Below are 14,210 nucleotides of genomic sequence, written 5' to 3'. Positions count from 1 at the left end.
ATCTTAGGTCTGCCAGGTCTTGCCTGTCAGAGACTGACTTCACTGGCTGAAGGTGCTTCTGCCCCAGCCACCTGCCCAAAGGGTCCCGTCTCTTTATGGCGTGCTGCTGATGAATTGGGGTTGCTCAAGATCTGGACTGTGGAAGTCAGCGACTCAAGAGGAGTAATAAACTCTGGGGGACAGGAGGCGTATTGTATGGTTGTGAGTGGCTAGAGAGATTGGCAGTTGCTAAGACTCCTTTATGAGACTTCCCAGGGCAGACCGTTGGTTTCGATACAAAGGACAATGCAGGCTGTTAAACACTCCATGGTTTTGTAGAGGTTTGAGGCAGGTGAGGGAACAAAGGATCAGTGATGGCAGAGAGAGGAACTGATTTGGATTAGCATTGTAGTCACAGAAGCTTGCTCCTAGGTGATTTTTCTTTCCACGTTGATTTACAAAAGAGGCTGCTGCAAGAGCAGGAGAGGAGAAAAAGGCGTCTGGAGACAGTTTTGAGCATTGTGTACTCTTTTAAAACATTTGCAGTACTTACACCCGAGTTATGGTGACCCGGACAAATATTTAATCACAGGCCTTCCTAAGACTTTAAATCATAGCTGTGAAGTGGACGCCAAGGGCTTGACTCGAGCCATGGCCTTATGGTGTGTGAGAGCTTTGCCAAAAAAAACAAGAGTCTGTTGAGAATAGGTGTCCTCAGTACACCTTGGCCTGAAGTGCTGGGCCTTGTTTAGTTTGACTTTCACTCTCTTCGCTTTAGTGGGGAGATTCATGCTTCTGTCATCATTTTAACAGTAGACCATTTAATTCATATGTGATGCATTAAAGCAGGGGCCTGCTTCCAATGTAAGTAACCATAAAGAAGCCACTGGGGTAATGATGCACTGCTTCTGCACAAACAAAGGAAACTTAAAATCTAAAACTCAGCTTTGGGCTGGAGATTTTCTGCTTTGCAGGCTTAACGGGACAGGCTTCATCAGAATCCAGCACAGAAAACGAGATCTTCATCGTGCCTTGAGGTGTGCTATGGGAAAAGGAGCTCTTTGTCCTGAGCTGCTTATTTGGCTGTAGCTGGACTAAACTCCTGAGTGCCAGGCTGTTGCTTTTTGTGCTGTAAAATCAGTTTGCCCCATTACCTAAGGACAGCAGGTTTTGTTTGTACTTTTTGATGGGCTTTTTATACAGCCTGCAGTGAACTTAAGCATTGAAAGTAGCTTTTAGTTCTCTCTTGAATGGCATGTTACTGTTTAACTTAGACAATATTGGTAATCTCTTGTTCTAAGCATAATTTTGAAATAATTTTGTCTGTGATAAATTGTTCATGTTTTTGGTAAACTCAACATTTAAGGTACTTGACCACCTTTGATCCTAAAATGTGAAGAGCAGATGTCCGTATATTTCAGTGGAAGCGTTTGAAGTGTTCACAAGCTTTGTAATATCCTGGCTTATAAACTGATGGCACAGAGAACCTTTCAATGCTTGGAAAGGCAAGGCTGTTGAGAGCCATTACTTTGAAATCAGTTTTGCCTCATAGCTGCAAATTGGTTACTTTTCAAGCGTTGACTGGAATGATTAACTTAGAGGCCAGGAGCAGGCGCAAAGGAACAGCTAATGGAATGCCTCCTGATTTACCACCTCTGGCAACTACAGAGAGCTGGGCATGTCTCACTGAAATGCTATGGGGAGCATTTGCAACTTCTTATGAAAATGCTTGCTCAGTAATTCCCCTTCCTAATGTTTGCAGATTGCACTTGGTGCAAGTCCTGTTTGTTCTGTAAATGGGCAGCACAGCACAGTACTGTGGCAGAACCGAATCTAAAAGAGCCCAAGACATTCTCTGCTGTCACTTCCTATTGTTGAAACATTGTTGCCCCACATCAGACACAAATATACCTATTTTTTGTTTTTAATTTTTGTTGCCTTTATCGAGACAGTTTGGAGAAACTTGTCTTTACATTTCCAGAATATCCCCAAACTCCTCTTAGAAGGCTCCTGCTATAAGGGTATTCCAAATGTTGAATTCCTAAGAATAACGTCTTTTTTTTTTCTCTCCCTGTCCAAGACACCATATATTTCAGTGTTCCTACACCTGGCTTGGGGCCATGGGATGGTATGTTCCGGGTAGATACTACTTAAAGTCACTTCCCTCTCCTATGTCTACTTTAGTGTCATAGTGTCATTAGTTTATTTAGTGTCATAGTGTCTCAGTGGTTTTCCCAATGCAGTTCAAGTGCTGCTGTAGGAGCTGGGATATCTATACTGTTGTCCCTTTGTCTTTGTTTATAATTGGAAAGTAACTGTACAAGCATTTTACATTTGTAAGTAGGCAGAATAGGGAAAGAGAAGAGACATGACACAATGAGTGAGGAGCTGACCTGTTTTAGGAAGTTGAAAATCTCCTTTGTGTAGCTTTAAATTTACTTGACTTAGTGGTTTTCAAATGAGAACTTAAGGCTTTTCCTTTATCCATTCAGTTATGTAAAGGTATTCATGACAGTTGGAGTGTGGACTAATTGAAATGTCATGTTCTGAACAGTTTTGGTTAAAATATGGAATTCAAATACTTTCCTGATCAAATATAGAAATGTGTGTATATGTACACACACAACTCAAAAATGTATATTGTGATTTAAATTTCTTTAATTTATGTACATTCATAGTCGGTTTATATGTAGGTACAAACTATTGAGAGGATGAGCGATTCTTAGCCAGCTCTGTGCATGTGGGATCTATAGCACAATTTCTTTGAAAACAGGGAGAATTACAGCCTCAGTGACATCTTCACATTGGACATCGCATTAGTTCCTTATTGAAGGAGTCCTTTTGTATGGGAGAACACTTTTTTTTTTTTTGCCTGGTGAAGACTTTGTAGTTATCTTTAGCAATATGTGCTGGTGTTACACACTGCGTCTATATTTGTGTTTGTAGCCATCCCACTTTGACTACAAATGACATTAGAGAAGAAATTTCTGATGCAACTGGAAGGCTAAAGCTGTATTTTGTGCCCTCCTCTTGCTATGGTCCTCCCCAAAAAGGCAAGAAAAATCAGATAGAGATGTTCTATTTTTACAGTTGTCTAAACAAGGGTGCTCTTCCAGGCAGTCAGTGTTCTGGAGACAAGCCTGGATGCTTTTCAAGAGAGCTCGGAGCTGAAGCACCGCAGGCCAGGATGGAGGAAGTAACTCTCAGCGCACATCCGATACTGGCAGGCTTCAGTAAATACAAGGGCTGAGGCTGGAATTTGGATAGGGAAAGAGTGATCAGTGTGTTTTGTGCTGTCTGCGTCAATGAAGGGCTGCAGATTGAAGGGCTGTACATCTGAGAGGAAAGGATAGGACGCTCTACCTTCAGTTTGCAAAAAGGAGCGATGCTTCCAGGGAAATGGGAAACGCCAGCAGCTTTTCAGTTACCTTGCACATTCTCCAGTGGCTGCAGGTAACTCCCACCTGCCTCCTGATTCAAGACAGATGCCTGGCAGATGATTCTCTCTCTGTCTGACAGACGTTAAGGTTCTGTCCTCTTTGTAGCGTATGTTGGCATTACTCATTTGCCACGGCACTGTACTGCTTTGGCTGAGCTTTGTGGTTTCCTTAGGCTGCATTTTTATTTAGAGTAAGAGCAGTCATATGGTCCTGTTTCACTTTATGCAAAGTAGATACAGCCTTCCAGCTTCCTGGCAGATAGTCAAAACTGCACTTTGCTGGTCAGATTCCTAGAGCCCCCTCCTTAAAAACCAAGACTAACAGGTGCCTTTCTGAGATCTCATAGCGCACAAAGAACCCCTGTGTGTTTCCGAAGCCAGGATGAACATTGTGAGGAAGTGCCAGGTTGCTGAGGAAGAGGTTGGCTCAAAACGTATAGTTTATTTACATCTGGAGGTGTGGGAAGGAGAGGATGTAAAGTTGTAGGGGAAATGAAGCCTGGGATTTCAGATTAAAGCAGTACAGATGTGTGTTGATTTTCATGCTTGAAATACTCCGTAGCAAAGGTGGAACATTTTGCAGAGCTTGGATGAAGGCTGGTCTGCTGTAATCTGAGCTTTTCCTGTGTTTGGGAAGATGTGCCCTGTGATATATTACCGCTCAACAAAGCACCAGAAGAGACGTTTTGCCGTTTATCATAATAGGTAAATCCTCTGAGGCTAGTGCTCTGCAATTAGGCAAGTCATATATTTTCATCAAGCTGAGCTTTCATGTAAAGGCCTATCCCACTGACTTCCAGATGCTGTAGCAGTAAGCAGGGCGCTGGAGGAGCGTGTTTCCACCAGCGGGATCTTCAGGTTGTAGCTGTCATGATCCTTGATCCCCACCCTCAGCTGTCCTCCAGTCCCATGGAGGCATCGTCTCTTCAATTGCCAAGGAGTATTTGGGGCGTGGAGGAAAGCGGAGATACACTGAGCAGTGATCATCCAGGAAAGTGTTTCTGCTTCATGTAGCACATGGATCTTACAGAGTTTCAGTTTATTTAATAGCTGGTTTTAGAAAGAGAGTAGAAGAAGTGAGCAAGTGGGGACTAGTGGCATGGAGAGCTGACGTAGTATCACCGGTTTTGCTCATGGTTTTGAATGTGCAGTTTGGTGAAAGGTAGGGGATATCTTTGGTTCCATTGATTAGAATAAATACGCTTGAAGACCATGAAAGGATGAGGTTAGTTCTTGGCTGATCTGTATAAAACCGCAAGCTATGTAGAGCTCACAACCTTCATTTAGCTGGTTAGAGTTTGAAATAAGTGTTGGAGAAAAAGGCCAATTTTTGCTTAACTGATATCCAAATAATTCCACATATTTTCCACCTGGATACTTCAGTCTGCCCACTGCCTGTGGCTTGGGAGCCTTTGGCTCACATTGGTCTGTTTGTGTTTCATTAAGGAGATTTTTCACATTGCTCTATGGCCAGAGCAGCTGTGGTTGTTGTCGTCAGTTTTTCAGAGCGACACGGTGGATGAATTTGCTTCTTATCTTTCTAGTATTTTTAGACACTGCCACGATGAACCAAAGTGTTTATTCAACGTACATTTCTCTTATTAACTCTTCCTCCAAGCAACGTTTACAGAAAGCCCAAACAGCTGCTCTGTTCTGTACGGGGAACATCCAAAGTGACCAGCCAGCCACCGAGAGCTTAACGTACCCCGAAGAGTGAGTTTCCCTCTGAGTCAGACTTGTAGCAGATGGCTGGGGAAATGAGGCAAGGAAGCCAAGCAGTGTCTCTCTCGAATGGGAGAGGAGCGACTGAGCCATGTGGATTGGACTTGGCTCATTCTGGAGCATTAGGGTTTTTGGCTGAGCTCAACAGCAGATGGGGAGTGACAGTGGGAAGAGGAGCTGCTTGTTAACGTTAACTTAGAGAATGGAATTTCCCCTCCAAGCAATTTAACCCCTTTATTTAAGCAGATACAAGCTTTCTGCTTAGGACCGTACAGTAATGGCCAACGGAAGGAACCTTTAAAAATCCCAACAACTCTGCTGTTTGTATAACATGGCTGCTTACTGACTCTGAACTCCATTAAAACAGTGTCTCATAACATCTGGGCTTCTATAGCGTATAAAAATGTTTCCATTCTGGCAGCAGGTTTTATGGAGATGTAATAATACACTTTTTGCAAAAATAATTCTATTTTCAGATTCTGTTTCTTACCAATGAACTTAGCATGGCCAGGTGTGGAGGAGATGCAGTGGGGAGCTTGTGGAAGTAAATGACCCCCTGCCAGCTCCCCTGCTGCCCTCCATTCGGTCAATTTGCTGATAGTTCCCAAACTCACCATAACCTGTGTGTATGTGCACGTAGTTCAGATTTCTGTCCTCCCTCTACTGCGACTGGATCCATTCTCCCGGCAGCATGTCTCCATTACGTGTAAACAATCTGACTATTCCTAAAGGAAAAAAAATAATCTTACTCTTTTTCTCTCCCTCTTCTAGGTTATCTTTTGCCTTTGGGGTTCCAGCTAAATTACATGCTTCCCCAAGCCTGTTAGAGACTTGGCTTATTAGAAGAAACCTGTAGCTGGTCCAGATACTTAAACTGTACCCTGAGGGAGGGATACGAACAGATGGATAAGAGAATTCAGAGGGATTAGTAAAACCCTTTGAAGACTGTTCTTCCCACTACATTCTTCTCCCAGTTTTGTTTTCGTGCCATCTCAGCACATCTTGTGCTGGTTGATGTTCCTGGGACTGACGTTCATTGCTCAACAGCTTGTCTGTGTTTAGCCAGAATTTTCATCTCAAGAACTTGGAAAGACGGTCTCTTTCCTAGCATCAGAAATTTATAGATCGTGGACAGACAGCCATGGCCTCTAGATGAACATTATGTTGGGTAAAAGGCAGATGAAATATGGAAAGTATGGCACTCTGCAGTGCCAGCTTCCAATTTTTGATCTTAGTGATGAAAACTCTTGCGTAGTTTGGTACCAGTCTGCTGTCGAGGCAGTACTAAGGGTGTGGTATCATGGTATATTTAAATTTGATCCAATTCTGAATTGCTTCTACATAATGCAGTCTGCCTTACACCCCCACCCCATGCTTAACACTCAGTACTTCCTTCTCCCAGCAGACAAATGTGTGATAAGCTACTCCTCTTTTTGGTCTAAAAGGGGAAAAAAAAGACTGTAAAATTTCTCATATACTTGCATTAAGTTAAATTATCAGCAGTCTTTCAGGTGGTTGTGATTTTTTTTCATTTGACTGTTCTTTCCTTCTCTACTGGAGTGCAAATAATGCTTAGGGTATCTTTTGCCAGGAGATCCTGAAAATGGAGAATGTGCCCCATGTGTGGTTGGAGATAGCATTTGAGATGAAGATGAAAAGAAACAGCTGATTTTGCAGGGATAGCTCACAGCCATTAACACTGACAGCACCATCCTCGTGTGCATCTCATCAACAACATTGTTTTCGTATCCACATGCTGTGCTGCTAGCCCTGTTACACGTGCACTGCCATAGATCTCCCGCAGTCCCGTAGTAGGTAGGGAATGACAATTTTGTAGTGCCTGTCTACATCGGGGGGCTACAACAGGATTTTACTTTGATTCATGGCTTTCATTACACTGTGTTCCTGTTACCAACATGTGAGGCTTTGTCTAGTTCTAGGAATTTCTCAGCATGTTACCAGCCTGTTTGCACACTGAAAGAACAGTTACTCCAGGATTTTGAGGCTCATGTCTTTTATTCCTTCTCTTGACAAGTAAAGCTGTTGTGCATCTGCTGTCAGTAGATGAACGAGAGCGGACCAGTGGATCTGTCTCTTTTCTTTCTAGATGGAGAAAGATGAGACTGTGAGCGACTCCTCTCCACACATAGCCAATATTGGACGCTTGGTAGAGGTAAGTGTTGTGAAGCTATCACAGCTTGAGCCTGCTGCAGGTTTTCACCTGCATATTTGGTCCTATGCCAAAGAACTCTGCTGTATGCTCACTTTTGTCTTGACAAATTATTTATATTGTACCAAGTCTAATGGTGTGAATGTTGCTCAGTGTTTAATGGCTCAGCACTCCTCTTAGCATTGTCTTCCAGCAGTTTGTAGATACAGAAAAGCTACTCTGCACTGCTCAATACAGCAGTAATTGAGAAGTAATTTGAGAAGACTGAGAGGGGATCTGATTAATTTTTACAAGTATCTTAAGTGTGGGAGACAGAGGGATTTGACCAACCTATTTTCAGTGGTTTGTGGGGACAGGACAAGGGGCAATGGCCACAAAATTGAGCCCAGGAAATTCCACCCCAACACACGAAAAAAATTCTTCATGGTGAGGGTGATGGAGCACTGGGACAGGCTGCCCAGGGAGGTTGTGGGGTCTCCTTCTCTGGAGATACTCAGATGCCTACCTGGGCAGCCTGCTCTAGGGAACCTGCTTTGGCAGGGGGCTTGGACCCGAGGGTCTCTTTGAGGTCCCTTCCAACCCCTGCAATTCTGTAATTCTGTGATCTTCTTGTGAAACAAATGGTCCTTTCTTGAGAACTGCCTACCAAACCCTCTTGTTCATTTGTACAGTCATTTTGGGGCAGAATTATTTGAAGTCTGGATGTATTTTTCAGAACTGTCCCTTTAACTTAGAAGTTCAGTGTGTATCAAGTGCTCATTAAATCCACTGGAATTACTTTTATTAGTGCTCAATTTTACGGAACCTGTTGGTCCTGTATGCTCAGCACAGTGAGTCTGAAAGATGGGATTGTGTTAGAAAGGTTTTGGTGTAGCACTAGTTTGCTGTCATTACACTGTCATTTATGAAAATGTTTGGATTTCTTTGATTCTCAGAGCCACTTTGCTAAGAGAGGAGGAAATTCTCAACTGAATTAGACAATAATACATTTTAAAGGTACTGGGAAATGAAAGAAAGGCAGATACTTTTTTTTTTTTTTTTTGATCCTTTTTTCTAAGTTTTTGGCCTGAGTAAAAGCGACCTAAGAAAAGAGAGAAGCTGTTTATTCGGAAGTTCTTTCTCTAAACTGTTTCGAAAAACAGTTTTAATGAATTGGTTACCAGCTTAAAAATTCAGAGAAACCTTAAGTACAAAACTGTTGCTCTGTCAACTGTGCTAAGTGACTGACTTGCCACTTGCAGCCTATTCAGTGCCAGGAAATTATTGAGGAAAGCTGAGGTGGAACACACTTGCCTTTTCTGCAGATCAATGCAGAAAAGTTGATAGGTGGACAGAAACTGCCCTCTTGTGGTCCAGAACATACATCCCGTGTGTGTAGCCTAGAGTAATATTAGGAGAGGACAGGAATAGAGCTATGTCTTTTTATCACGAAGACCAGAGAGACAAGGTCATACTATCTGCTGTGAGGATTAATTCGTTTACAGCATGAATCGTGCTGTAGCAAGTCTTGTATGTCAGGATGAATACTTAAGATATAAAAAAAAAGAGTAAATGCAACTGTCCTGAAAACAGCTGCAATGACTAAAGACTCGTTTCTTTTTTCCTAGGACATGGAGAACAAAATCAGAAGTACACTGAATGAGATTTATTTTGGAAAAACAAAGGACATTGTTAATGGGCTGAGGTAAGGAGCTCTCTAGCTGACCATTGGAACCCCTTTGCCTCCCTGCCATTCCCCTGTAGTGCCTGCAGCACTGTCCCCAGCTTAGCAGTGGTCTGCTTTCTCGCTGGAACTCCCCTTGCCTTCACAAAATCTTTTCACGTCCCTAGTTATTCACCTCACTGTGCTGTGGAAACATTATTTGTTGTGTGGTGTTTAGGGACCTTGTAACTACAGGAATTTGAAGTGATGTTTAAATCCTTTGTTCCCTCACCAGGCAGAAAATAGCCCAATTAGCAACATTTGTACTTCAGAATTCTTTTTAATTAGGAGTTTTATTTTTCACAGTTCTGAAAGTTGTACTTAAATTCTGACTTCTTTCTAATATTTTTAAAAACAGCCACTTGGTCCCAGAATTAAGTCGTGACATTAATGGCTCGTGGTGCTTAGGATTTGTTTTAAATTCTGTCTTTCTCTCAAGCGCTGCTGGTCAAGATATAGTGTGCTAGAACAGATTAAGTGAATGAGCCCTCTGTGCCTTTTTGTAGGGAAACTACTGTACTTCCCACCCCTGCTCATGTCTCGTCAGGAATTTTGTATAGAAATCCCAAGCTGGTAGTTCTGCTTGTAGAGAAAAGCACAGAACTGCGATGCCAAATAATTTTATTTTAAACTGCAGATAGAGCTCCCCTGCACAGTGGGACAATGTAGAATAAACAAGTGGAGCACTTATGCATGCTGCTGTTCTGTCTTGTACGGAAATATGAAAAAAAAAAAGTCAATAACCTTTCCTTCAGATGATAGAATAATTGTGCTAATTAAATACATGTATCTGTGCTGCCTTCTTAACAGCATGGGCAGACGGAGTCGACAGCGTCTTGACAAAGCAGCTGCTCTCTTTTTTTTTTCCAAATCCGAGCTTTCATAACAGGTCTCTTTTCATTTGTGGTGTGCAGGGGTTTTGACAGGAAGCATTTAATAACATTAAAAGGAAATATGTAATGCAGTCTTTTTGCCTTGTGAACATTGCCTTAAGTTTTGGTAATTGAATCTATTTCCTATGTCTCCCCATTGCTCAGTTTGAGTTATGTTATTTTGCACATCGGGGAGACGACCTGCTCAGAACCGGTAACACATACAGCATCTGGCCTTGGCTTTTCCTCTAGCCTTTTTCCTGTTTCTTCTAACTGTGTATTTACACTTATTCTTCCTAAGTGTGCTTCCAGTGGTTTCCAAAATACCAGCTCTGTGTTACATAGTTCTTCTGACTGTTCTTTTCCCTGTTTACTTCCCTCGTTTCCAAACTGCTCTCTGTAGATCTATTGATGCTATTCCTGACAACCAAAAGTATAAGCAGTTGCAGAGGGAACTTTCTCAAGTGTTGACCCAGCGCCAGATCTACATCCAGCCTGATAACTAAACCAATCCAGGTACCCCCTGCCTGTGAGGTGTGACAACCAGCACTAAACCAGGACTCACCCAGCCGAGACCTCTGCATGATAACTGAGGCCAGAACTAACCCCTAACTCCTGCAGACTGATAAATGACATCTGATCCATGTTTCACCCAAGGGTTACTTCTTAATAGAGCCAACTAAACGTTGTCATTTGACTTGACATGTTACTTTACTCCATTTGAAGTAGCACGCTCTGAAATGTGTCAGGACTTACCACTTCACACTCTAGCTTGGGAGCAAGAAAGGAGCACATGGTCATTTACCCAAAGTGGTGTTAGCTTGGATTTGCTCTATCCATAAGCCCCGGGACCCTGTGCCTTGTGCACCATCACTTTTTTTACAGCAGTAGTACACCACCTCAGTGAAGAACTTCTCTGTAATCTTGAATTCCTCCTTGCAAAAAGACTTGGAAGTCTTGAAACTCTCTCAGTTTTGGGAGAAAAAAAGAAAAATCTATGGCTGTGGTACTTCTGAGAGTTCTGAGAAAACGTGAGCTTCCCCCACATCACCTATTGCCTGGTGTACCTTGAATTTTCTCGGAGCTTGAAAATCCAGGCCCACTCGAGCTCTGCTGAAACATTTCTAGCTTCCACTTGCTTGTGCTCTGCACAGCCTCTGAAGGGATTTGTTCATATGCTCTCATTTGCTCTGGAGCTCTGAATGTCTAGGACGCACAGCAGTGACTAACCCTGAGCCAGTTTAACCTTCCACTCCAATTCATAATGAGTTACAGATGTTGTCTTAAACACATTAAGCTGACGAAGGGGAATATGCACTGTTTGTTGATAGTGGCTGAGAACCACTTCTTTAGCCTGTGACAAATGCAAATATAAAATGTATATATTTTTATTAAAGCAGCGGAAGTCTCCAGAGACAAGAGAATGGAAATACTGTTATAAAAATGTTAGGAAAATAACTGACACAAAGAGCAGCCTTGTTTACTGGAGACAGCATCCAGGCAAAATGAGGTAGCTTTGAGTACAGAAGAGGGTGTGAAATATGGCTTATGTGGGGAGAAATCCTCCCAAACTACATCTAACCACTTCTGTGTTAGCAACTCCTGAAAAGTCTAGTATTACTATTCTATTAATGATCATATTTAAAAGGTTTTTTTTCTTTATATTGGAAGCCTTTTACTGTATCATTGGAAAGCAAGGTTCTTCCCCAGCTATCCAACAGGGCAGTGAGCCGAGATGACTTTGACTTATTTTTTTTTTTCCTCTATAACCAAACGTTTAGCTGAAAGAAAGCCCTGCAGTGATCTTGCTGACGGTTTCTCTGTTCTCCTATGGTTGCTTTGGTTTGCTAATTACTATAGGTAAGGTATAAATTGGAAAAGCAAATTCAAGAAGAAACTCTGGGTGATTTTCTCACTGGTGAATATGCCGGAGAGACATTTTGATGTGGCAGCTCTACCCTGGGTGATCAGTCTGCAAAAAAGCTCAGGAGCTCTGACAGCTGGGCCCTTTTCCCATTCGTTGGTAGAGGCTGGACTTCTCTACCTTCCTGGCGTGGTCCTTCTGAGAGTGAGAGCGCTAACATCTTTTGCTGATGGTATACTGGGATTTTTCCAATCTGTAACATTAAAAAAAAAAAAAAAGGAATCTCCCTCCAGCAACTGGAGGCTGAGTGGAACTTCTGGGGAAACATCTCTTTTGGTGCAGTCCTTGCTAGACTTTGCTTTGATATAATCACTGAAGTGTTCACTTTGCCTTCTGTTTTCTGTATTAAAACAGGCGAGTTGTTTTATTTCCTCTAAGCCTGGGTTGAGGTGCTTCTGCTATTGTCTCTCATGCCAGAAGAACTGTTAAAAACACCTCCTTTTGAATGCGTTGCCTCTGACTTGTGTTTTTACTTCTTCCCCACAGGTCTGTGCAGACTTTTGCAGACAAATCAAAACAAGAAGCTCTTAAAAACGACCTGGTGGAGGCTTTAAAGAGAAAGCAGCAAAGTTAAAATACTCTTCATGCTAACAAGACATGCCATGCACTCGTTAGATTCCTTTCTTAGAAAACTCATTCCCCTGACCTTTTCTGTTACGTCACGTCACAGTTTGCATTCAATACTATTCATGCAACGCCATCTTCTCCCCATGAATAAAGCTGTACAAACTTTTTCAGTCTCTGAGGCCTACTTTGCACCCCATTTTACTATTGAGACCTTAGGCTATGTTTCTGTAGAAGTCCATGTATTTTTTTCTCTCTTCCACCCTCCCCCATTTATATGCATACACACGGATCATTGTTTGTCTTTTCCTCCCCACCCCTCCTGCCTTTTGTTACATTGGTGTAAAAAATGTAAAACAAAAATTTATTAAATACTGTGGTGTGTGAAAGAGGAAGAACTGGAAAAAAAATCTATTCCACGTATGTTTGGGGGCTGGGCACAGGGCATGGCTGGTGGGAGGGAGGTAAGAGAGGGTGTTCCTTGGTGTTGTACTATACTGACTAAACCAGATTTGCAAGGAGACATTGATTAGGAGACCTGCTGAGAGTTCTGCTCTTCTATAGCCTGGTTCCAAGGCGCTTTTCTGTCAATTTTTATGGAATGCAAAAGGAGTTTTTGTTTTGATTTTTTTTTGTAAAGCTTAAATTGAATCTACATCTGATACTTGAGCCTCCATACTAAAAAATAAAAAATAATTATAAAAATAAAATTAAAAAAAAAAAAATCCCAGGAAGCAGTGTGTGCAGTTGGTGTCCTCCTTATTTCTCTTTCCCTCCTGCTGCATTACGTGGGGTTCTCTAACTGAAATGCTGTGAACTCTTTCCTTTGTAACAACTGGAAGCAATCATGCTGTCTGGAGGTAGGCGTGTACTGGAGAACAAAGGCGTGCGATGAAATCCTCAGTTATCCAAACAGCTGCTGCAGTGTATAGCCATAGAAAGAAAATAAAGCTCCCCCCCGCATACAGATCAGCTGAAACTTGCTTGTTCTAAGCAGGATTTGCTGTACCACAGGATTTGCTCTTTGCACAGGCAGCAGTGGGCAGCTGTTACTTTTGCCATAACTTTCTCAGTGCTGGGATTGGGGTGGAAGTTGGGATCCCATTGCGTGCTGGGACTGGCGCTGCAGGCATCCAGCAAACATGGAACAGATGTATTTAGGGAAGGATTAGGGAGGCTTTGTGTGTGGTGGAAAAATTTGGGAGGGTGCCTGTTTGCACTTCTGTGGGTAGAGGGGCAAGTTTCAGCAGTGCTTGGCAATTTTAGGTGAAAGGTTCTACCTGCTGATGTTCCCAAAAAGCTACCTGTGTGCTTAGTCCCTCTAATTCGTGAACCTCATGCCCACACCCCTTCTGCTAAAACCTGTGGCTGGAGGCAGGCATCGTGCATGGTGTCAGGTTTGCTGCCTGCTCGGCTGTGTGCTTTGATCACGGTGCTGGTGAGTGGGGAACGTGAGCACCTGTACGCAACCTCGGGAAGGAGCCTCTGGCTGAACCCCTGTGAACGCAAGTTGAGCCCGTTGGCATTAATATTGATTAACTTGCTCTAATTTTCCTTTCCTAATATGACCTATTTTAGCATCCAGACATCTGCAGGTAATTATGGACCTGTGCTTTATCATTTCCCTGGGGCCTCTGCTACGGCTCATCTGGGAGCCAGACTCGAGGGAAGGAGCACGCAGATGCTTGCCTCAAAGCCAGGAGCCCCGAGGAGCACATGTTGAGGTCCTGCTGCTGTTGCCTCTTGGTTCTGCTGTACGGAGAAGGTTTTTTTGAAGTTGGAGATAAGCCTGTGGGAACTCTTGAAGCTTGAAAAATAGCATCCTAACCCAGGGTGGG

General features: G+C 42.8%; 1 protein-coding gene across 3 annotated transcripts in view; it reads left to right on the top strand.

Moving 5' to 3' along the window:
* Window positions 1-12,540, top strand: part of CAPZB (capping actin protein of muscle Z-line subunit beta) — a gene marked incomplete at its 5' end in the record, with an annotated part of 62,288 nt that extends 49,748 nt beyond the window's left edge. For 2 of the 3 annotated variants that reach the window (XM_084300200.1, XM_084300199.1), the window contains 4 exons: window positions 7,248-7,313; window positions 8,918-8,994; window positions 10,288-10,400; window positions 12,295-12,540. In XM_084300200.1, the coding sequence (XP_084156326.1) occupies window positions 7,248-7,313; window positions 8,918-8,994; window positions 10,288-10,390 (246 nt within the window). In that variant the 3' untranslated portion in view covers window positions 10,391-10,400; window positions 12,295-12,540. The remainder of the gene's footprint in view (window positions 1-7,247; window positions 7,314-8,917; window positions 8,995-10,287; window positions 10,401-12,294) is intronic. The other variant, XM_084300201.1, reaches the window with a different exon arrangement.
* Window positions 12,541-14,210: the final 1,670 nt, after the last annotated feature.

Source organism: Netta rufina, assembly GCF_964035555.1.
Source record: "Netta rufina genome assembly, chromosome: 22".
In the NCBI taxonomy this organism is placed as follows: Eukaryota; Metazoa; Chordata; class Aves; order Anseriformes; family Anatidae; genus Netta; species Netta rufina.
This window is presented reverse-complemented; position numbering and strand designations above follow the sequence as displayed.